This window comes from Leopardus geoffroyi, chromosome E2 (genome assembly GCF_018350155.1).
Source record: "Leopardus geoffroyi isolate Oge1 chromosome E2, O.geoffroyi_Oge1_pat1.0, whole genome shotgun sequence".
In the NCBI taxonomy this organism is placed as follows: Eukaryota; Metazoa; Chordata; class Mammalia; order Carnivora; family Felidae; genus Leopardus; species Leopardus geoffroyi.
Window position 1 is genome coordinate 58,494,427 of NC_059335.1, and position 24,466 is coordinate 58,518,892.

General features: G+C 60.2%; 1 protein-coding gene across 2 annotated transcripts in view; it reads right to left on the reverse strand.

Moving 5' to 3' along the window:
- Window positions 1-3,929: 3,929 nt before the first annotated feature.
- Window positions 3,930-24,466, reverse strand: part of CE2H16orf74 (chromosome E2 C16orf74 homolog) — a 44,784-nt gene continuing 24,247 nt past the window's right edge. Inside the window, exons 4-6 of one of the 2 annotated variants that reach the window (XM_045439903.1) lie at window positions 23,389-23,473; window positions 6,692-6,813; window positions 3,930-4,426 (exon numbers count right to left, since the gene is read on the reverse strand). In XM_045439903.1, the coding sequence (XP_045295859.1) occupies window positions 4,368-4,426; window positions 6,692-6,813; window positions 23,389-23,473 (266 nt within the window). In that variant the 3' untranslated portion in view covers window positions 3,930-4,367. Of the gene's footprint in view, window positions 4,427-6,691; window positions 6,836-23,388; window positions 23,474-24,466 lie in introns of both variants that reach the window. The other variant, XM_045439904.1, reaches the window with a different exon arrangement.

Sequence of the window (24,466 nt, forward strand, 5' to 3'; positions counted from 1 at the left end):
CAGGACTGGTGTGGACACCTTGGGCCCCGTGAGAGCAAGGGAACTCACCCTGCCCCTGCGAGCAAGCCACATCCAGCATCCTGGGACCGCACAGCCTCTGACCAGCCCCTCCTGCCGGGGCTCCAGCTCACAGCCCGCTTCCTGTTGCCATGGGCACTAAAAGCCTGGGATGAAGCCATGATTAGCCGCAGCAGGTTGCTGAGTGGGCTGGAGGCCTCTAAGCTGTGCCCAGGGAGACGTGGGGGCTCCCTGCCGGCCTGTAGGCTGAGCTGGTCTTCAGGGCTCGTGCCCAGCCCCAGCCCTGAGGCCCAGCATCCCCCTGGTGCCCAGAGTCATGGACTGGGGGGCCCCCCGAGTCAGGAGCAGGAGCTGAGAATACCCTTGCAAGGCCTGGCTTGTGCTGTGTGCTCCTGACGCCCTCCACGAGAACATACTGGAGAGGTGGCTGGCCACAGCAGGAGACACACAAAGCTGATTTGAACCCAGCTGCGGCCTGACAAAGCTCAGCTCCTCACGGCCACCCAGAGACCAGGGAGTGAGACACGGAGGCTTGCTGTTCCAAGCCGCTGAGTTTGGGCAGCATGTGTGTGTCCATCTGTTTGTGTTGCTGGAACAGAAGACCAGAGATTGATGACTTACCGACAAAAGAAACGGATCTCTCACGGCTCTGGAGGTCGGGAAGTCCAAGATCAAGGCACCAGCACATTCGGTGTCTGGTGAGGGCCTGCTTCCTGGTTCAGAGCTGGCCGTGTCCTCCCACGGTGGGATCTCTCTGAGGGTCTCTCTCGTAAGAGTGTCAGTCCATTCCTGGGGGCTCCACTCTCATGACCTCGTCATCTCCCAGAGGGCCCCCCCCCCTTATACCATCACAGTGGATATTAGGTCTCAACATATGAATTTGGGGGGTGGGTACACATTCGTCCCACAGCAGGGGTCGTTTGTTACACAGCAGTATCACAGCAAAAAGAACACTGACTCATACGCTATCTCTAAGCATTCCCTCCAAGAGTATCTTAGAAGTTCAAGGGCACCTGGGTGGCGCAGTCGGTTAAGCGTCCGACTTCAGCCGGGTCACGATCTCGCGGTCCGTGAGTTCAAGCCCCGCGTCAGGCTCTGGGCTGATGGCTCGGAGCCTGGAGCCTGTTTCCGATTCTGTGTCTCCCTCTCTCTCTGCCCCTCCCCCGTTCATGCTCTGTCTCTCTCTGTCCCAAAAATAAACGTTGAAAAAAAAAAAAATTAAAAAAAAAAAAAAAAAGTTCAAAGTGCTCCGAGGTGTGCCTGGCACACAGCTAGCTGTACGAGTGCTAAATAGTAAGCACCTTGGGGTGCCTGGGTGGCTCAGTCGGTTAAACAGCCAACTCTTGATTTTGGCTCAAGTCATGGACTCATATTTTATGGGATTGAGCCCCACGTCAGGCTCTGCGGTGTCGCAGAGCCTGCTCGGGATTCTCTGTCTCCCTCTCTCTGGCCCTCCCCCACTCTCTCTCTCTCTCTCAAAATAAATAAATAAATAACATTAAAAAATAAAAAATAAAAAACCTTGAATGCCTGTTGTGAGCTCTGGGAACAGGCTGGTGTATGAGACTGTGTCACTACCTTCTGGAATTTTCTTTATTTTTAAAAAATGTTTATTTATTTATTTTTGAGAGAGGGAGAGAGAGAGAGAGGGAGCTCGAGCACAAGCAGGGGAGGGGCACAGAGAGACCGAGAGCGAGAATCCCAAGCAGACTCTGCACTGTCCGTGCAGAGCCTGATGCGAGTCTCCATCTCATGAACCGTGAGATCATGACCAGGGCCAAAATCAAGAGTTGGATGCTTCACCCACTGAGCCACCCAGGCGCCCCATGGAATTTTATTTTGTAAGAGTCATGTGTCAGGGCGCTGGAGGGTTGGCTGTGGGTACGATCAGCCCCAGCTGGTGGACGGGGGTGCCCGATCACCTGAGAACTTGCACGTCAGTGATTATGACACAGGGAAAGGGCGTCTCTCTCATAGGAGACGGGTGGGACAGACAGGGTGCTGTGGCGCTGGGGCCAGAAAAGACTCCCAGCCGGCAAGGCCCGTCGTAGAGGAGCACCAGACTGCACGGGGCTGGGACCCAGGGACAGGCAGTGCACGAACGCGGTGACAGATTATGCTTTCCCAAAACGGCCCCCATCTCCCATCCCTACGCTCTTCCTGCAATGTGCCTTTGACCTTGTTCCTTCCATCGGACTGGGGGGCCGGGTGGGCTCCACGGAAGAGGCTCCGATGGCCCGAGCTGCATCTCAGTGCACAGAGGGCCACGTGGGCGGGAAGCAGGGCCAGGGAAGGCCATCCCTGGGACCCACGGCAAAGTGGACGTGCGGGCCCTCGTTCAGCATCCAGGTCAACGCCTGGGTGGCTCAGTCGGTTGACCGTCCGTCCGACGCCGGCTCAGGTCATGATCTCAACGTTTGTGAGTCTGAGCCCCACGTCGGGCTCTGCTCTGACAGCACTGAGCCTGCTTGGGATCCTCTGTTCCCCCCACCCTCTCTCTCAGCGATAAACAAACACTAAAGAAACCAAAAAAGAATTGCAAGGCCGCAGGGCCTCAAGGCAAGCGCGGGCCCTCCTGAGCGCGGCACTGCACTGTTGGACTGTGCAGGCTGCACAGCCGCCGAGCAGGCCTCGACTGGGGGCCCACCGTACCCACCAGGGGCGCTCAGCCTTCCAGCGCACCCGGGGTCCTCTGCAAGCCTTGCCTCTGCCAGGGGCCGGGCCAGAAGTGCCGGGTGGTTCCGGAGGGCCCGGCCAGGGCCAAATGGAAGGAGGAGGACACAGACCCCCTTCCTCACCCCTCGGGCGGGGACGGCGCTGAACGGGGCCCAACACCGCCTCCCCAGAGACCCCAGGGGTGACTGGCTCCAGGACCCCCTTGCCGGCTCCTTCCCTTCCCTGCCTCCCTCCTCGTGCAGTATAGAAGGAACCTCCCGGAGAGGTCTGGCCTTTGCCCTGGGCTCCTGGGAGGTGACCTCTAGGCTCTTGGAATGTCCTGCCCGATAAGAGTGTCTTTGTTTACCTGGAGCCTTGGGCCGCGAGGAGCAGTCTAACAGTAAGATTTACGGTAAGCCTGAGTCACTCCCTACCGGCCTGACCTCCAGAGGGGCTGGAGACTGAGGTCACCACGTGGGCGGCCAGCCAAGTCTACGTGGCCACCCCCTCCCCCGGTGAAAACCACAGACACCGAGGCTCAGGGTGCTCCGGGGGCTGGCGGGACCCGAGCGTGCGTCATCGTGGTTGCTGGGAGAATCAAAAGCTGTCCACGAGACCTTCCTGCGAGCTCTCTTCTGGGCCCCACCCTCGTCGGCTCTGCCCTTTGCGGATGGTAATCTGCATTCTTTCACTGTAAGAAACCATAAACACGCCCGTGGTGGCGTTTCTGAGTTCCGCGAGTCCCTCTGGTGAATCACCGAACCCCCGAGTGGTCGCGGAGTCCCCTGCACGGTACCTCCCACCCCCCTCCCTCCCTGTGTGCTCCCGGATCGCCTTCCAAATACACTCTTTTCTCACAAAGCCTCGGCTCAGACGCGGCGCCTTCAGGAGCCCGGCGAGCACAGCAGGCAAACCCGAACCAACAGAAGCCACGCGGTGTCGGGCAGAAGCCAAACACAGGGGTCACCACCAGAACGGGGCAGGACGGGGACGCTAACAACTTAACGTCCTTGAGAAAAACGAAACCCGAAACCACTGCCTCCCATCCTAGACGTGCATTGTTCCCAGGATCCCACAGCTGGCAAGGACAGAGCTGGGTACGTGCCTTCGGGGCAGCGAGCAGGTGGAGGGCCCGAGACCAACCTGAGGCCCCTGCGGCCCGCCCCGCCCCGCCCCTCCGCGTGGAGGGATCCTCAGAACCTCTGCACCCGCGTGTGCTTGGTCTCCTCTCCAGCCCAAGCAGCCGGGCTCGCCGATCGTTACAGATGGCCTTTATTTATAATGCAAAAAAGAAATCAAAAGCCACTTTTTGGGCTGTTTCGGTAGCTGTAAAACCACATGTACAAAACAGTCACTCCTCTGCAAGGAGTTCTTGAGTGTGCCCGGCTGCGTGGCCCGGGGCGCGGGGAGGGTGAGCGCGTCCTGACGGCCGTCGCCACGGCTCCGGGGGCAGCACGAATGCATGGGCAGTAGAGGTCCGGTCCGCTCAGGGGGGCCTGGGAAACACGGTTCCCGACGCAAGCAGGGCTCCTTCCTTGCTCGTCCTGCGACCTGCCGGGCACCAGGAGCCTTTGTTTTCCCGTCCAGGGGACGCAGCGCATCTGTCCCAGGCAGCGTCGCCCCCAGGGACTTGTGGAGCCGGGGCCGGCTGGAGCAGGAGCCGGGGAGGACGCTCTCCGACCCGTGCCCCTTCCTCAGGCTTCGGGGTCTATGTCTCCGTCCTCTGGGCACGGCCCTGCCTCGTCCAGCCAGACTAGGAGAAAGAGAAGGAATCAGCGTCTGGACAGCCACCCGCCGCACGCAGAGCTCCAGGGCCAGTATCTCTGGGCTCCCCCCGCACAGTGGCAGTGGCGGTAAGGATGCTGACGGGGGGCCCCGGTGACACTGGGTCTCGTGGGCCTTCCCCACGCACCCTCCACCCACACCCAACGCAGAGCTCGCCCGGGGCCCCGGCTGAGGTCCCTGGCGTTGTACCCTGGGCCCCACCCCCGACTTAGCATCTTTCCGGAGGGGCCTTCAAGCCCAGAGCTGGGCGGGGAGGTCCACACCTCCACGCCTCTGTCCTAGAGAGGGAAGTTGAGGCCCAGAGAGGGGGAGAGCTGCTTCGGGTCAGCCAGGGGAGCCCCACTCCTCACCACCTGCGGAAGCCCCGGGATCTAATCATCACTCAGCCAGCAGCCCCGGAGGAAGTGCTACCCAGGTCTGGTGGTCTCCTCCAGCCCTAAGTGTCACTGGGGAGGGAATATCAACAACACGGCCACTGTGCAGGGCGTGAAATCAGACCCCGACCTTGTCACGAATCCCCCCCAACCTCTGAGGCACTATTTTACAGATGGGGAAACTGAGGCTCGGGGATATAGAGCCTCTTGCTGACGGTCACAAGGTGACAGGCCACAGAGCAGGGGTTCGAATTCAGGGTTTTCCGACCCCGAGGTCTGTGCCCTTGATCCCCTGCCTCCATTCTCTGCAAGGGGAAACGCGGAGAGACGGGGTCTGAGCAGATAGGACAGGAGGGTGACCCCCTGGCAGTCTCTGCACTGATCTGCCCCCCGAGCTGCTTAAGCTTAAAGGGGCCTCTCCTGCGAGCTCAGGGCCTCTGACCTCATAAAGTAACCCCAAGTCTCCCCACACCCACATTGGCTCTGGGGGCCAGGAAGGTGGTTGCGAACCCATTTTACAGATGAGGACACCAAGGCTGGCAGGGAAGAACGCCTAACGGCAGCCTGCACTGAGCTCTCTGGACACTGGAGCAGGAGCCTGGGTCTTCTCCCACCTTGCTGTGTGCCCCTGGGTGAGTCACTGCCCCTCTCTGGACCTCAGTTTCCCCATCTGTAAACTAGAGATAAGGGTGGTACTCATGAGCCTCAGGGTTGGAAGGAGAAGGAGACATTATGAGAAGCATTCAGCCCGGTGCCTGGCACTTGGGAAGGTGACACAGGAATGTGACCCAGTGTGAATCACTACTGAGAATGGCCCAGCCGCAGTCCCTGCACAGGGCTCGACCCAGAGGGGGTCCAGTGGCTTCCTCCGGATCCTCTAACCCTGGTGGGCAAGCTGAGATCCAAGCTTAGCCCTTCTGGAAAAGTCTATCCAATCCCCCATGCCAGACTTCGCCAGCCCCACGTCAGCCTTGTGTCTGTGTCCCCCGCAGGAGCCATCAGGCGGGACTGGTGTCGTGATGGCTGGTTGGCTGAGTGATGCTAGCCGCTGACTGGGAGGGCGCCTGGCCTGGGGCCCACAGAGCGAGCTCCGGACCACACCGCTGGGTCTGAATCCCAACCCTGCCACTTACCAGCTATATGGCCAATGTCTCACCCTCTCTGGACCTCAGTTTCCCCATCTGTTAAACGGGGACGAGACCGGGACCTAACCCAGAGTTACCCTGAGGACTCCACAAGAAAGTGTGCTTACTGCTAACGCCATCATTATTTTTTATTACTATCATTCATGACAGCAGCCTCAGCACTTAGGGCGGGCGTGGCTCGGTAAATCTCTTCAATGAACAAATGAACAAGTTGTCCCACCGGCTCCAACAGTGTCCACAGAGGGGCAGGTGGGGACACCGGTCCACGTCTCTCTCTGGGGACAAGTCTCTCTCCTTGACCCCCCCCCCCCCCACAGCGAGCTATATGTAGAAGGCCCGGAGACAGGCTCGGCCCAGACACGGTCTGTCCTGTCCACTGATCGGCTGTGGCCAGCGAGACGGAGCACCCGTCCCCAGCTGGCGGGGGAAGGCACAGCCATCCATTACCTTGCTGGGCTCCCCCAGCCCCATCCATCAGTCGCCCCGGCTGCCGGCAGGGGCTGTCTAGCTAATTACTTAATATGCCACATCTTGCTGAGGCTGGTACACGCGAGGGGCCCACGGTGGAACGGACGCAGATTCAAGCATAAATTTTTAACAAACCCCGGGTAGGTGGGGACGTGAGGTCAGACCCACGGCACACGAGGCCGGGGGGGGGGGGTCCCCAGCCAGGCCCCCCAGACACGCTCGGCAGTGGTGGTAGGGCGGCCTCACCTGTCTGCCCGGAGTCCCGCGGCAGCATCATGCCCGTGGGGGTCGGGGGGGTGATGATGATGTTGGGCACGTCCAGGTGCTTGTCGCTCAGGACGGGGGCCTCGTCATGGCTGCTGCTGCTGCTGCTGCCACACATTTTAAAGCCTGAGAGGGCAGGCCGTGGGACGCACACGTACACACACGACAGGGAGACAAGCATCAGTGGCCGCCGGGAGCCCCCGGCTGCGGGCTGCCTGCCTCCCTCCCTCACCGCCGCCTCTCAGCAAGGAGGGGAGTGCTGGCCTCGCTCCGCGCAGGGGGACGCTGAGGCGCAGGGCAGTTCAACGGCCCCTCCGAGCTTGCGTCGTCCAGGGAGGGCACTGAGTTTCGCCTGCTTTGTTCACTAACGTGGCTCGGGTGCCCGGAGCAACGTCTGATACCCAGAGGCCCCCGGAACACGGCTCTAAAGTGGGACACGGAGTGCAGCATGAACCAGAACCGGCCCGTCTGCTGCGCGGAAGGAACCCCTCACGCGGCCACTCCTCCCCCACATCCCCTTCTGGAAGGGCGTCTGGGAGATGCCCAAGTTCTCCCTCACGCATCTGACTGGATTCCCCAGGGGAACCGTCCGGGTCTGGAATCTTCTCTGTGCAAAGATTTTCTGATTAGGAATTTGGGGTCTTCAATAGACACGGGGCTAGTCAGGTTTTCTGTTTCTTCCTGTGTCAGTTCAGGTGAGCTGGGCTTTCCCGGGAGGAATCTGTCCATTTCTTCTACTGTTGGTGGATTCCTTGCCCTGTGGCTGCTGCTAAGTACCCACGTCACCCACGCCACACCCTTGCTCCGTCCTTCCCGTCCGAGTTAGGGGACCCTGACTCTCTCCTCTCCCTCAACGTCCCAGCCAACCTAACCCATCACAAGCCCGCAGATGCCATCATCCCTCGGTGGCTTTGCCGTCCTTCTCTCTCCCTTCTCAAGCCCCTAACTAGCCTCTCTGCCAGAAATCGCAAACCTGATCATACCGCATACCTGCGAAACCCTCGCGGCCTCTTGACAACTAGCTACAAGCAGTTCTCAAAGCGTGTTCCCTGGAACACTGGCCTCCCGGGGTTCCATGACCAAATGGGTTTGAGAATAGCACATGTTTGAATGTTGACTGGACCCCACCTAATCTATCTTTCTCTTGGGGATTCTCATGCATGGTAGAGAATTAAAGGCTCTGAGAAGTCCTGCAGTAGGGAGGCAGCTCTTTAATTGACTTTCACCCTGGGCTTCCTGAATTTAAGTAATCTTGGGGTCTGTTTTTGGAGGAATGCCTGTTGCCATCTCACAGAACCGTGAATTGTGAAATACACGTTATACACGTTGGGAGATATTGATCATGAATTGCAGCCAACCCCCAGCCCAGCTTTCAGCCTTCATGATCTGGCGCAAACGACCCGCAGCCTCATTCCCCGCCACCGGTCCACACTCCCGATACTGCTCACAGCTCCCCAAAACTCTGGGCTCCCGACCCAATTCCTGCCTGGAATGTTCTTTCTTTCTTTACCAGGGGAATGGGCTCCTACTCACCCTTCAGAGCCCAGCACACTGGGCTCTTCTTTGGGGAAGATGTCCCAGCAAATGCGGTCCCTCCCTCCTTTGTCCATCTACACGGATTCACTCCTCAACCTTCTTCCAGCACTGATCAGACTGTATTGAGACATTAGTTCTTAATGCTGTCTCCCTTTACCGTGAGCGTCTGGAGGGCAGCCAGTGACTCCCTCATCTGTGATTCCCTTGGGCCCGGCATAGCACCTGGGAGACAGCAAGCAGACTGCTTCACATTGTGAATGCGAAAGGACCTCAGGCACCACCGAACTGGGTGTGAAAATTCTGGTCTCCGGGCCCCTCCCCTTTGGTTTCACCCCAAACAGCCTCCAACTGGGATGACATTTGCTCAGGCATCTCGGTCCCGGGCCACGGCAGCAGCTGAGGAAATGGGGTCCTCGACGGCCCCTGTGGGGCCAGGGCGTGGCTCTGAGGCATGTCCCCAAGAGGTGGCGTCTAATTCACCTCCCCTTTGGTGTGCAGGGTCTTAGCAAGGCTCCCAGCACACGGAATATGATGGAAGGCCTGGGTGGGGCTTCCAAGATGAGGTCACAAAGGACGCCAACTTGCTCCTTGCCTCCCGCCCTGGGGGAAGCCGGCCGCCACGCTGTGAGGACCAGCGAGCAGCCAGCGGGCTGGGGTTGGGGGAGAGCCCGCGCGGTGAGGAACGGGGCCTCCTTTCTACCGGGAAAACGGGTCCTCCAGCCCAGTCAAGCCTTTGGATGACACCGCAGCCCTGGCTGCCAGCTTAAACGTCGCCCCACAAGAGACCCGGGGCCAGAAGCTCCCACTAGGTCATTCCTAAATTCCCAAGCCACAGACGCTGCGACATAATGCCTAAGCCACTGAGTTTGAGGGCAGTTTGTTGCACAGGATTGGAAACGGATACAGTCCACATAGCCTGCCCCGACCATAGGAGGAAGGGGCAGGAGGTGCACGGTGGGAACAGCCAGACCCTCTGTGTTGTGGGAAAACCACAAGGGGCTTCTGAGGGCGGCCTCTGGTCACCTAAGGGGTGTTCCTCTGATGGGTGGCTCGTGCCTGGTCTGTCAGAGACAGTCTGTCCAAATCCGCAAAAGCATGAACGTCAGATGACCGGAAGCAATGGAATGAGGCCGAATTCTTGGCCCATCTGCGGCGGGGCCTGGGCTGTGTGCTCAGAAGAGCTGCCCGTGGCTGGCACAGTGGCGAAGGCACGGGCCCTGAGTCGGGCTGGCTGGTCACTGGCGGTGCGACCCTGGGCAAATCACATCTCCTCTCCGGGCCTCTGTGTGGTGAAGAATTTACCCGTGCCCCAAAAGAGGTCCAGCCTCTGTTCTCGGCTTCCGGGAGGTGATCTCTAAGCCCCTGGGATGCCAGGCCTGGCGGGAGAGCCTTTGTGTGTCTGGGGACCCTGGGCACATTGGAGAGTCCAGCCACGCGGGCTTTGGGTGACGCCCAGAGGGACTGGAGACAGACCCGCCACACGGGCAATCAACTGAGCCTCTGCAATGGGGTTCAATGTACTCGTGTCCTCTGCTGTGACAAAGCACCACGGACCGTGGGGCTCCAACAACAGAACTTGACTCTCCCCCAGTCTGGGCACCGGAGGTCCGAGACCCAGGGGCCAGCAGGGCTGGCTCCTTGAGAGGCCACGAGGGAGACCGCGTCCCAGGCCTCTTTCCCAGCTCTCAGTGGTTTGCGGACAACCTCTGGCGTTCTTTGACTCACGGACACATCACCCCGGTTTCCGCCTTCTTCTTCACACGGCTTCTCCCTGTGTGTCTGTGTCCAAATTTCTCTTTTTGTAAGGACACGAGTCATACTGGAGCATAATCCGTAATTATCCACATTGGATCATCGCCCAATCCAGTATGACCTGTTTTTAACTTTACGTCTGCAACGACCCCGTTTCCATATGAGGTCATGCTCTAGGGTACTGCGGGCTAGGACTCCCATATGTGAATCAGGGGTCGGGGGGGACACAATTCAACCCGGAACACGCACTAAAAACTCTGAACACCGAGGCTCAGGAGATCCTCGCCGATCGGCACCACTCCGTGTGTGCGAGCGTGCGCGTGCGTGTCGCATGTGTGTACCAAGAAGGTAACGCCTCTGTGATCCCGCGGTCAGAGACAAGGAGAGCTCCGTCTGGAACTTTCCTGGACTCCACCCTACGCACCGCCTCACTTGGCCGACTCGAATCTGTGTCCCTTCCCTGTAATAAACCATAACCACGAGTACAAGACCTTTCCGTGAGTTCTGTCCTTCCGGGGAACGATCGAACCCCTGAACCTGCAGCTGGTGCCAGAAGTGAGGGTGTCCTGTGGACTGTGTTCCCTCGGACTTCCTGTTTTCGCTGACAAAGCGGGGTGGTCGGACCCCGCTCCGCGGGCTGGGGCGAGGCTGTCCTGGCACACGGCCTGCTCCCAGCGGCAGCCTTCCCGCCCCACGCGGCTTCCTTCTGCACTCACACCAAACTCACGGCCGCAGTGACGCCCCAGGCCCCTCCCCATCCTGAACCCTGATCCTATTTCCTCCCTGGGGTGGTGCCGTGCCCCCCTCTTCCGGCTCTGCCAGGCCAGTTATTCTGCAGGTGGAGACCGTATCTCCCCACCAGACTACGAGTCCCTGGGGAGCACCCACCAAGGCTGCTGCCAGCCTGATCTAAAGCCGTGCTTTGCAAGCCTCCCTTAAAGCAGCACAAGCCGGGATGTAAAACAGACAAAAGGAAGCCTCCAGGAGGAGGCCCTCCTGTAATCACTGGTAATCACTGACATTCACAGGTTATTTGCTGCGTGCCAGACTTCTCCTTCGGTCTTCACTGCTCCCCCGCGAGGTGCCAAGTCTAACCAGCCCCATTTCACAGACGTGGAGACTGAGGACCAGAGAGAGGAAGAAGAGCCTGCACTCAGTTGAACAGCTAGCGTGTGGTACAGCCAGGATCCCAACCCAAAGCCAATCTGCCTGACTGCGAGACCGGGTGGTCTTATAATTCGATACAATGTAGCTGGCAAACTTTCTGCACAGGGCCAGAGGGTACATATATTTCTCATATATTTCTCGCTCCGGGGCTATGCAGTCTGTGTTGCAACTGCTTAACCTTGCCATCAGCACAGGAGAGCTGCCGCTGACAGGGTGCAAATGAATGAGTGCGGCTGTGTTTCAATAAAACTTTATTTGCAAAAACGGGAAGCGTGCTGGGTTTGGCCGTGGTTCGCCAGTCCCTGCCCTGTGCCATCCAGAAGTCAGGGAGTTTGGATCTGGAATGCGCCTGAGGTCCTAATAGGCAGTAACAGAACCTCAAAAGCCTGAGGCCGGTTGATGCCGAAAACAAGAAGGAAATCCCAAACCTGGCTCCTGTCCTATAGGGACAGTGCCTACCTCTGAGGGGTGTGGGGGTGGAGAAAATGAATGAATTCACAAGCGCTTGCCCAGAGAGCCGGGGGGGCCTAGAGTGTGCCCCATCCCTGTTAGCTTTCTCTATAATCATCCATAAAAAGCGTCTCATGGGGTGCTGGCAACAAAAGGAGGCTCTGATTATTGTTATCTGTAACAGGAGGGAGCCTCCCTGCTCTGTCTTCAAGGCCCCTTCCTCCGAGAATATTCCCAAGTTCTAAAATAAAATGCTAATGGAGAAGAGCCACACTCCTCCCAGGGCCCCCACATTTGCATTTTAACGGGTTCTGGGAGCTTGGCGACAAAGCCCACTTTCTTAATGGAGAAGCATAAGGTCACTCAGTGGGCCCTGGAGAGATGCTGGAGGCAGGGAGGAGGGAGGGGAGGGGAGAGGGAGGAGGGCAGAGGGCGGAAAGAGGGAGGGCAGGACTCCAGAACCTCTCGACACCCCCCACCCCCACCCCCGGGGGCTGCCCAGCCTCCAGCAGAGGGAAAAAGCTCTCAGGAGATAAAGTCTACTTTGGGGATTAAAAACAAATGCCAACCGTGCCCCAGACAAGGAGCTCATTTGTGCTAAAGCCAGAATTGTTACTCGTTAATTATGTGCCCGCCTCAGGCCATTAAAAGCCCATTTCCTGAAAGCGTTGGGTTTGGCTGGGATTCCAGGGGGCCAGGCCCCGAAGAGGCAGGGGACTGGGAGCAGATCTCAGCACCCCAGCAATACTGAAAGATCTCGGGGTGCCTGTGCAGGAAGCTTGGGGCGGGGACTGGCGGTCACCTGACCTTGACTGGGCCCCTGCTCTGGGGCACACGCTGTTCTTGGCCCTGGAGAAGGAGCAGGCCAGGCAGCCAAACCCCGGCCTGTGGGAGCGGGTGAAATGGGGAGACGCTGTGCTCGCGGGCCGGACAGACATTCTCCTGGAACCTGGTTCTGCTCTCTCCCCGGCTCCAGGGAAGTGGTTTCCCATCTTGGCTGCCCCACGGGGACTCATCTGGGAAGTTTGCTGCAGGGCCCCACCCCCAGGGAACCTGATCTCACTGTTGTACTTGGGCCACCGGGATTCTTAAAAGCGTCCAGGTGAGTCCAACAGCCAGGGCAGGGAGTCCCCAGGCTAGGGTGACCGTGGGGACACAGCGGCACCACTCTGGGCCTAGTTCCCCGCCATAAAGGTAGGGTTAATACCAGTCTCATAGGAATGAAACACTGGTGTGGGGCACGTGCCGGCCAAGTGTCAGGGAAACGGCCAAGGGTGACCAGCTGGCTGGGGCCTGGGGGGGCCCCCGGGTTGGGGGCCACTGCAGCTTTGTCACACCCCCCTCCCCTGGGTGGATACTAGGACCCTGGCCGCTCTCCAGGTGAAGAAAGAAGGTGCCAAGGATGCGCACAGGCTGCGTGGCTCCAGGCCTGCCCCTTCTGGTGTCAGCCACCACCTCCCAGCCTTCAGAAGCCCCAAGCCAGGCCTGTGCCCTGCTCAGGACGCCCCAGCTCCCCGGGGCCAGGGCCTCTTCCCCTGCAGCTCTCGGGGGGGGGGGGGGGGGGGGGGGGCGGGCGGGGGAGGGGGCCCAGGCCACTCGGAGGCCACAGCGGACACCTGCTGCCTGCAGCAGGCATCGTGGCTCACGGGCGCCCTCTGCTGCTTCTTTTGAAAATGGCGCATGGGCCGGCACCCAGCTTGGAGACCCAGCAGCGCACAGCGTGACTGTTGGGCTTGCGACGTCGTGGGGGCCAGAACGTACACCTGGGCTTTGGTACAGCTGGCAGGGACTCCACCTGTTTGGGCCTGGTTTCCTCCCCTGCGAATGGAGGTAACTAATGGCCTCCACCTCCAGGGGGTGCTGAGGGCTCTAGGACCCACAGTGGGGGCTGCGCTCCAGCCGGGGGGGGGGGGGGGGGGGGGGGGTGCGGTCATTAAGTGCGTTTGCTGGGGAGAAACCCAGAGTCGGTAAACACACGGGGTCACAAGGAGCACGGGATTCTACCCTTAGCACTCGCTCATTGGTTCAGCCCGAATTAAGTACCTGCGGGGCGGGTGCACCCGGCTGATACTCACAGGCCCCCGAGCCCACCCCCGCCGAGGGACAGCTGGAGTGGGGGCGGCTCTGACAAAATACTCCTGGTTCCAACTCAACACCCGGAGGCGCGTCTTCCGAACTGGATTGGAATGGCCACCGGCTCGGGAACGAGGGAAGACGGAGTCTGACTCCGTCCTGCTGGCCGGCCGTGACGTCACCTGGCTTGGCTCCAGCCTTCTCCCCCGACGCTCCGGTCCCCTGCGACGCAGAGCGGGGGCCCAGGGAGGTGCTCCGTGGGCAGGCACGTAGTGTATACCTACTGTGTGCTGGGCCTCATATTGGGGGCCGGGGACACAGCAGGGAACAGAAGGGTCCCAGCACGTGCTTCTCGGGGCCTTCCTCCACCTCCAGGCCCCACTGCAGAAGTGGGACCCGGAAGGTTCCAAGGTCAGCCCGGAAAGCAGTAGAGAGGCCCCTCTGCTGTTTCAGGCCGCAGGCGGGGGGGCTCGCGCTGCTGCAGCTGGGGGCTGTGTGACCCCCCCCCCCCCCCGGGGAAGTTATCATCTGGTCCTCCCAAGGAGGCCGACAGTGCGAGAAGCCCATCTTCCGGATGCACACACTGAGGTACAGAGGAGTCCGGGACACCGCGGCCTGGGTCATGGGGGAACTGACGGGGACCCTGCCTTCCCAGGGGCCCGGAAGCAAATCAAATAGTGTCGGGAGCCTGGGTCAGTATTAAGAAGCGGATGATAGGAAGGAGCCCCCGGATGGCGTTAGACGGTGGGAGTCAGGGATTCCCGGAGAGGCTGATCACAGAGTGGGAGGAGAAAGGCGGGGAAGGTGAGGGCACTTGGGTCAGCCCCAGCACGCACAAAGGCCCCGGGGCAGGTTCAGGGTGCGCTGGGGCCAGCACTCACTCCTGACCGGATGTCGGACTGAGCGCAGGTCTTTCAAGACACAAGCCTACCGATGCCTCCAAGGGTTCCAGATGCACTTCATTTTTTTTTTTTTTTTTTTTTTTCATTCCAATTAAGCAGAAAGCCTTGCACGATTACGGATGAGGCCAGGGCAGTGAGGGCGGTTTTACCTTTTCTAGGCAGCCTGGGCCCAGTGGAGACAGCAGTGGATGTTTTAAATCTCTTTTTAATTAAGGAAAAAGCCCCAGCTTGCGTCAGGGATGAACTGCATGAGCAAGAGCCCGGGAAGACGCGCCAGAGAGAGGGAAGGGCAGGCAGGTGGGGTGGACGTGGCCGCCACCGTCAGCCCCCCTCGGCCCGCCCACCTGCCCCCAGCGCCAGGGCGGACTCTGGTGGGCTCCCAGCCCTGAGCCTCTCCGGAAGGCTCCCTGGGTCTCGGCCAGGGGGGTGGGGGTGCAGTGAGAACCAAAGTCAAAGAAAGCAGGCAGAGCCCCCGGCACGGGCCCGGCTCACAGGAAATGCTTGGCGTGTGCAGCTCCGCGTCCACACCGCTGACGTTTGGGACAGACTGTGTTTTGTGGAGGGGGCCTCCCTGTGCACAGTTAGGGCGGCTAGCCCTGGCCTCCAGAGGCTGTAGCAGCCTCCAGCCGTGACAACAAAAGATACCTCCAGATGCCACCGGTGTTCCCCGGGGGTTGAGTTGGCAAATCAAGTGCAAATAATTTTTTAGCACAAGTCCCACGCAATATTTGGGACACGCTGGCACCCGACAATTATTCCTCGTTTACCTGAAATTCAGATGTAACTGGGCATTCTGTGTTTTCCCCCTAAATCTGGCAACTTGGCGTGAGGGGGAGGGGTGCAGAATCCCCCCCAGGCGACAAGCGGAGAACCACGGTTCTAGCTGTTACTAATTGCCACAAGAGCTCTGCCGTCCAGAGCGGGTGCCTGGTAGCCGTTGGCCTCCTTTGTCCCGAGTGGCCTGCCTGGATTCGCGGGACGGGGCTGCAGGATGGCCAGAGCCACAGGGACTGGCATCCCCACTCTGCCTTTTGCCGGCTGTGTGGGCTGAGCACCTTTCTTGCCCTCTCTGAGCCTCTGTTTCCAGACTCACGGAGGGGATAAGTGAAAGGGGGCTATCCACCGGCCTCCCTTACTAGGACACAGATTTGAGCTTTCACCCAAGAGACTGGCCTGTAACCCGCAGGGCTCCCGTAAGGACACGTGATGCTAAGTGAAGGTGTGTGGGGCCCGCTGGCCACTAGTGGGCGGGGCCATATCATTAGGGCTGTCAGCACAGCCACTGGGGCCACCGCACGAGTCGATGCCTGCCAGTCCCAGAGGCAGACGGTGAGCGGGACTGTCCTGAGCAAACATGTGAGCTCCTGGGGAGCCTGGGCCCTGAGGACAGGCACACGTCATTCCAGGATCTGGCGCCCGCTGGGCACAGAGCTACCAGCCTGCCACTGCCCTGCACACCCTGATGCCAGGCAAGTACAGCGAGCCTTCTCAGAGTGCTTGTTGCTCTGCACAGGCAAGGGGTGGCGCTGCCCACAGCCGGAGGGCACACTGGCCTCCGTGGAGGGAGAAGACAACGAGGACCACCCCCCAGCACCTCGTATGGAGGGCCCGCCGCGCCCGGGACTATCTAGACCACAGCCCTGAGGGGGTGGGGGAAACTGAGGCAAAGACAAATCATCCCACTTGCCCCTGATCACACGGCCGCCGCCCACAGCACACGCCCATCCTACCAGAGGCAGCACCGTGACGGCTGTAAAGTTCTGGGTGGTGACCCAGGACATGCAAGGCTGACACACAGGAAACTCTGCACCAGCTCTGCCCCAGAGCGTCCCCCGTGGTCCTCACGTTGGCGCCTGGGGCGGGCGGCAGACCAGCCCTCACTTCACAGAAACGGAGGCCTCCGCCTTGGGCCCCAGGACACACGGGGCTCCCCGGTGACTTCAGAGAGGGTCTCAGACGAGTTTCAGGCGTGGCCTGGGCAGCGCAAAGCTGCTTGCTCCACACGACAGGTGACAGGTGACACGATCAGGCACAGGAGAAGCTATCGGTGCGGTCAGGGGTCGGGTATCTTCCCCAAGATACCACTTTGCACCCGTGAGACCAGCGAGGAAAACAAAGGCCGTTAGCGCTACATTAGCTCAGTCATTCCCCACGCGGTGGGGACTCCTGAGGCCACGCGGCAAAACTCTCAAAACGACAAGGGCAGGCGCGCTGGCACGCTCCTACCCAACGGCGGGTCCACCGCCACCACTCGCGTTGGAAAAAGGAAAGGAATACGGCCAAGACCATGTCTGCACGTGCAGACATAGAATATTCTGGAAGGCGACGCAAGGAAGCAGTGACCATGGCTGGCTCCAAGCAGGTGGTCAGAATAGAGGTAAGGGCAGACTTACTCTTTACTACGTATCCTTTTTGTTTTTTTTTAAGTTTATTTATTTATTTATTGAGTCGGGGTGGGGGGGGGGGGAGAAAAGCATGGGAGGGGCAGAGAGAGAGAGAGAGAGAGAATCCAAAGAAGGCTCTGCACTGTGAGCACAGAACCCAACTCGGGGCTCGAATCCATGAACCGTGAGATCACGAACTGTGAGATCTGAGCCAAAACCAAGAGTCAGATGCTTAGCCAACTGAGCCACCCAGGCGCCCCTTTCCAACATATTTTTTGGTACATTTTACATTCTGTACCATGGAGGTACTTTATATATTCAGAAAATAAAGTGATAAAAAAGAGAGAACGCTTTCTAAGGAAGGCTAACATAGAGAGACTTAGGTAGTAGGAAGGAGAAAGGTGGGCATTGTGGTCACCGGGCCCAGGGAAGCCAACAGTGAACCCCACAGAGTCCTGGGGTGGGGACACCGGGTCTAGCTGGTCCCCCTCCCGGGCCAGCAGCATTGGCAGCTGGAGTCCAGCCCGCCAGGTTCTGCTCTCAGCTGACCCCCCAGGCACCCTGTTCTTCAAGGCTTCTTCACTGAGACAGCCGTGGTGACTGCTTTGTGAGTCCCCTTCCTTCCAGAACATTCTCTGTCTACATATGCAAATTCTTTTCCTTTATCCCCCCGAGTGGTGGATTTAGACCCCCCCCCCCCCCCCCCCCCCCCGCGGTCCTGCCCCTTGTTCCTTTCACTGAACCGTGCGTGTGGTTCTCCAGCTGCTCAGAAAGAGTGGCCGGTCCTTTTTCATACCTTCGTGCTCTCGCCTGCATGGCCCACACTTCTGACCCACACGTGGAAGGCCCATGGCCAGGACGCCAGAGTGGGCCGCCAGGAGCTGAGGCTGGCTGTGGGGGTGGCTATGACTTCAAGGACAGGTGTCCTCAGGGCTCGTCCCTTTGTGGCTCAGCCCTGTCCCCCAGGACCAGGCTAGTCCCCAGCCACCTGGAGTGCTGCCTGCTGATGGGCCCCTAGGGCCTGCCCTCCGTCAAGCTGGGAGGGGCCAAGGTGTGGCGATCGAGGCGCTCAGGGCCAGGCACACCCACACTCCCCTCATCTCGGCTCTGCCCAAGGTCATGCCCCTCCCAGTGTAGCCCTCCACCTTGCCCAGTAGATGGGCAGGTAAAAGGCCCGTCCCCCTTGATCTAGGACAGGTGTGTGGGGCCATCTCAGGTACAGAGCCCTGGAGCTGCGTCCAAGCAGGTGGGACTGTGGAGGCATAGCTGGTGCTCAGAAGCCCAAGCCCGCCCTCGGGCCACCGGCTTCTATGGCCAACCTTAGGTTGGCCCCTCCCTTCCTCCCTAGGACCGCAGGGTGCAGGTGGGGTCAGCCTGAGCAGGACACGGGGCTAGATCCTGGCCATGAGCCTGGAGGGCTGCGGGCTCTCCTGCGGGGACAGGGCACGGCCAGATGAAGTTCCATCTGCTTCAGCATTTAAGACCGGCTCTGATTACCCACCCCTCCTCTGAGTGGGTGGGGGTCTCCCCGCCCTCCGAGCCCCTGCCTTCTGGGTTTCCAGCCAAGCTAACCTTGTCGCCTTGGACAGCCAGTCCCTAGCCCAAGCTCCACCTGAAAAGCAAGGGCACTGGATCCGAACGGTGGTTCTCACCCTGGGCTGCACAGGCGAATCAGCTGGAAGGCTTCGTAAACACACTGGTGCCCAGGGCCCACACCCCAGCTGAGTCCTAACCCCCCCGGGAACGGGCCAGGGCTGCACCATTTTGAAAGCCATCCATGTGATTCTGAAGGGCAGGGGATGCTTCGACCCCTGGTCTGCACCGATTCCCGTGCTTCCTGTGACTAATAAAAGACATTCTGGGTCCCACGGCTCAGCTATCATGGCCCTGCCGGCCCCCGTGACCTCACCTCCTCCTGCTTGGCCCCTCATTCCTGCCACACGCCCTTCTTCAGTGCTCATCAGCTCACCCAACATGTTCCTGTCTCAGGGCCTTTGCACCTGCTGCTTCCTCTGCCTGGAACACTGCCTCTGCATGGCTGGCTCTGATGTACACACGGCAAGAGGCCCTCAGCCGCCTCGTCCCCACTTTACCTCCTTTTACTGCCGTCACTGCAAAATCTACCTATCTGGGTCTCGTGCTCACACACTCCTTTCTGCCTCTCCTATGTGGGGGCAGGGACTTTGAGCTGCTCACTGCCCTTCCCTGGGGTCTGGTGCAGTGCCTGGCATGTAGCAGACACTCAACCACAGATAGAAGGTCGTGCTAGAACAGTGCTGGTCTGGGCTCTGTCCTCCACAGGAAGGGGGTGCAGGGGTAGCCGGCGAGGTTAGGGGGTGCAGGGGTAGCCGGCGAGGTTAGGGCCCCCCCCCCCCCGCCAGGATCCCCATGGGTGGGAAGCCGCAGCCCACTGTACAGACAGGAACACTAACACTCGGTAAACGGAGACACTGACCTTGGCCATCTTCTGCCTCCAGGTGAGCCCCACCTGTCACCTTCCTTTCAAAGGTATGAAGCCCCTAACTCGTTCTGAAAACTGCTCCAAATGTACCGGCTGAATGGATGCCTTTACAACCCCCTGTTCATGGAGCTCCCAGCCCCCACTGGAGTAAAGCCCAAGTTCTGCCCTCCTCCCCTCCCACCTGGCTTCTTCTCTCCTTGAGTACCTGCTGCTGTCCGCTCTCCTTCCCCACTCTCTCCCAGACCAGCTCTCGCAGGCTTGCTTGCTGCCAGGCTCTCTCTCTCTCAGGCTCTCTCTCTCTCTCTCCCTCTTTCCCCTCTCTCCCAGCTGCACAGCGGCCTTGCTCCTGTCTGAAGCCCTGTATCCAGCCCGGGGTCAGCACACAGTAGGGATGCAATCAATGTTTGTGCAATGAACGGTCCCCAGACGGACCCCACCGGCAGCATCGGGCGGCTGGAACCAACCGTCTGCCCTAGACGGGGCCGCGGAGTGACTCTCATCTGCGCCGGGACCCGCAGTGAGTCCTGGGCCTCCCGACACCAATCGGAAGAATGGGCATCCTGACTGCCAGCCCCAACCACCCCATGCCTGGGTTACAGGCCGAGTGGGGGAGAGGCTCTGAGCCCCTGCTCAATTCCCCTGCAAGGGAGAAATGCCCTGGGCAGTCGGGGGCGCCGGGGCGGGCATGCCCGTGTCCCTTCTCCCCACCATCACCATTGTCACCTGCTCAGAAGAGACTAAAAACCCCAACATCGGCCAGATCCCAACAGTGGGCCGTCCTCCCAAACAGCCAGCCGGTCCTCCTCAAGATGGTCAAGGTCACGAAGACAGGAGCTTCTGAGAAACCCTCACGACCAGGGGAAACTGAGGAGATGTGACAAGTCATGGCAAGGTGGGCTCATGGGACAGCGAAGGGGCTTGAGGGGCAAATGGAGGAAAACCCAAACAAAGCATGGAGTCCACTTATACTAACCTGTTGGAACTGATCTGCTGACCCGGATGAAGGGGCCAGTGTGCTAACTCTCGGCGAAACTGTAAATTTGAAACTGTACTTCAAAGACATTCTGGGTCCCACGGCTCAGCTGTCATGGCCCTGCCTGCCCCCGTGACCTCACCTCCTCCTGCTTGGCCCCTCATTCCCGCCACACGCCCTTCTTCAGTGCTCATCAGCTCACCCAACATGTTCCTGTCTCAGGGCCTTTGCACCTGCTGCTCCCTCTGCCTGCAACACTGCCTCCGCATGTACTTCCTGTAAATCTAAAACTGTTCTAAAACACAGTCGTTAAGACACTTGACCAAGCCACCAACTCTGGACGCAGTCTCCATCTCCTGGTCCCCTTTCCTCCCAGCCCCACCTGGCCCCAGGTGGCCCCAGAAGGACAGTCGGCTGGGACCAGCCCGGCCCGGGAGCCCTGTCTGCTGGGTACCATCTACGATATCTCTCAAAACCTGGCCCAGGGGATGTCCTCACTCATCATTCCACTTCACAGATGGGGAAGCTGAGGCTCTGATATAGGCACTTAGAGCACACCTGGGATCCGAACTCAGCTCTCTTCAACCCCAGAGCCCCGTCACCAGTGTTTCCCCAACTTGAGCAGGCACCGGAATCCCCCAGAGGGTTTGCTAACCGCCCCCCCCACCACCCCGAGTTTCTGACTCAGTCGTCTGGGAGGGTCTCACACGTCCGACCGGTTCCCAGATGACGCTGAGGCTGCAGGTCTGGGGACCCCACCGAGAACCACACAGCCCTACCGCGCTGTCTCCCGGGCAGCGCCACCCCACGCTCAGGCACGGGGAAACCACTCACCCCTCCCTGCCGCCTGCTGAGCCCGCCCCTCCTGCCCGGCCCTGTGACCCGGGGCCTGTGCCTCGGTCTCCCCATCTGCGAAGTTACCTACACTGCCCAGCTGTAGTGAGGATTAAAAGGCAAATCCGGGGAACTCGTTCCAGGAGCAGCTCCTGGCTCACGGGGAGGCCGGCCACGTGCCTGACCTTGGATGAGAGGGCACGAGGGAGGAGCTCTTTGGACAGTGGAGCACTCCCACTCGCCACGGCTGCTCCCGCCAGGTCCTCGGGCAGCAGGACCCCACTCCCAGGGCTCCTCCGTGCCCACTCGCCTTGGGGACCGGAAACCAGGATGTGTTTCTTTCCCACACCACACCCTCACCAGCTCCTGCCTCGGGCGGGGTCTCTGCCATCAGACCGAAGGGCACGCTCCCACCCCTCGCGCAAGGGGCTCAGGGGTGAAGTGACTGGCAGTGGGATGACGGGTGTCCCCCCGTATCCACATCCACCTGGAACGCGACCTTATTTGGAAACAAGGTCTTTGCAGATGTGATTAGTTAAGAACGTTGTGATGAGATCATCCTGGATTTAAGGCTGGCTCTAAGTGCAAGGACAGGTGTCTCCATAAGAGGAAGGACACAGAGACAGGGAGGAGGCCGTGTGGGGACAGAGGCAGGCAGGGAGGACCTTCCCCTGGAGCCTCCGGAGGTCCTGTGGTGACCCCGCGGGCACCCTGGTTTTGGACTTCTCATCAAGTTCTGATCAAGAATTCACCATCGATCCTAACTATGTGGCTGGGTCACTCGGATTTCTGGAGTTTATCCCAAAGAAGTAATACGTTTAGGGGCGGCGTGGTGGCCTGGTCGGTGAAGCGTTCGACTTCGGCTCAGGTCACGAGCTCACGGTTCGTGGGTCCGAGTCCCATTGTCAGACTCTGCACTCACCGTGCGCAGCCTGCTCGGGATTCTCGCTCTCTCTCCCTCTCTCTCTGCCCCTCCCCAGCTGTGCCCTTTCTCCCGCTCTCAAAAATAAATTAACAAAAAAAAAGGAAATAACAGTTAACAAAATCGGAAATGAAAGATGACCAAAACGGCACTATTTACAAACGCAACAAACTGGAAATGACCCAAGACCAACTGTTGGCGGAAGGCGACACAGGCATCAGAGTGTGGAAGGCCGCGCAGGGCCCACACTAAACACGTACGGGTCTCGGCCCCACAGCCGGGTGACGGCACGCCTCTGCGGGCGGCGAGGGCAGAGAAGGTAAGGTGGACAACTGCGTGCGCTGTGCAAGGCCCTGGCGGCAAGAGTCAAACTCAGGCTCCGCAGAGGAGGACGGCCTGGGTGGTGTTGGTGAAGCACAGAGAGCAGGTCCTGTGCCCAGCTTCCCCCGCCCCGCTGCCTGTCCCTCTCAAGTGGCCTGCCACCTCCAGGGATCACGGCTGTGAGAGGCTGGTGTGGCTGGTGGCAGGCCTTGCCCCTAAGAGCTACAGTGAAAAATATGCGAGCAGACCTCCCTCCACGGCATTGCCCCTGTCCCGGCACTGCCCCTGTCCCGGCAGGTGGCTCCTCGGGGGGGGGGGGGGGGGGGGGGGGGCCAGGCTGGAGGTGGCCCTTTGAAAAGCTCCCAGCGCCAGGAGCATTCGGCCTGCTGCCCTGCAGGGGCTTTCCCGCCGGGGAGGGGAGAGAGGGCGGCGGTGTGGTCCCCAGCGCCCGGGCGTCCTCCCCTGCTTGGGCCCCAGAGGTTCCTCCAAGGCCTCGGTTTACTTGTCAGAGATGTGCTGGGACAGCAACCCAAAGCCCTGGACCGTGGGGGGCTGAGTGGATACCCCAAACGTGGCCTCTGCACACGAGGCACTCTCACTCCGCCTGAAAGAGGAGGGCCTGAGCACATCATGCTGAGTCAAGTAGGCCAGTCACAAGAGGACCGATACCGTACCACCCACTCAGATGAGGTGCGCGGGTGCCCGGGTGCCCGGGGGAAGCGCTTTCACCGAGACAGAAGGAAGGGCGGCGGGAGGCGGGGCTGGGAGAGGGGGCGGGGGCAGAGTTCCGGTCGGTCCGCAAAGCAGAGGCGGGTTCGGCCGCACACAGCGTGAGTGCGCTTGATGTCACGGCCCTCACTGTCCGCTTACACATGGTTAAGAGAGAGAACTTGATATTACGTACATTTTGCCACGATTAAAACCCAAAACGATAAGCTGGCGCCGAATGCCTCCTCTGTGCCCCGCGCTGGGGAGGCCCGCAGCGAAGCCTGAAGGACGATGGTCCTTGAGCTCCAAGGGCGGAGTCTGGATGCGATGGCTGGCCCTCCCCCCCCAGGTGTGCGCTCAGCAGGTGCTCCCCCCCCCCCCCACTCCTGCGTGGGCTCAGCCTGCGGCCTCAGAGGGGCCGGGCCCTGGAGGGAGGTGGGCTGCTTCCGCCTCTCCAGCATCCCCGTCCCCACTTTGCAAACGACACCCTGTGGGTGTCCAGGGGAACCACTGCCGCGCACCTGCTCCGCGTCTTAGAGAAACTGTCCATCAAGATGCCCCACCCCCTGGGCAAGGGGCGGGGCCCATACCCGAAGCGGGGCCCATCAGATGTGCTCCTGAGCTCACCCATCCCGGCAGGGGGACTGAAGGTGGTCCTTCTGCCTGGCCGGGGCCTTCCCACACCCCTGACTTCCTGTGGCGAAGGGATGGGGCCAGGGACACCCCCAAAACATCCAGGAGGTGAGTCAGCTCTGCGGGGCATGCCACCCACATGGGCGAGGGAGGGGCCACCAGAACGACCCCCAGGTTTCAGGCTGGGAGGCGTCTGTCACTGAATAACGGGCTTCGAGGGGACAGGTCTCCCTGTGGACCTGGCTGGACATCAGGGGCTAGGGCACAGGGCAGATGTCTGCACTGCCTCTGCCAACACCTACCACGTGCCACCGTGACGCTGTGTCCTTCTAGGACCTTCCCCGGGCCCCGGCAGGCCGAACCCCCTATGCCGGTGACACCAGGCCCGCGGGGTGCAGAGCAAAAATGCCGTGTGTGTGTGCCCGGCTCTTCCTCCCTTACTCTCCGCGGTTGGGATTAGTCCCCCTGAGGGAGAAGCCAAGGCCCAAGGGCACCGTGGCCACGTCCCTCTCCTGCCAGCGGCAGGGAAGGAGGAGTGCTGAGAGTCACAGCCCGCATATATAAGGCACCTGCTGTGTACAGATGCTGCCTTGACTGGCGGTGCCCCCTCCCTCTCCGGGGTGTGCCTCCTGCTCTCTCCT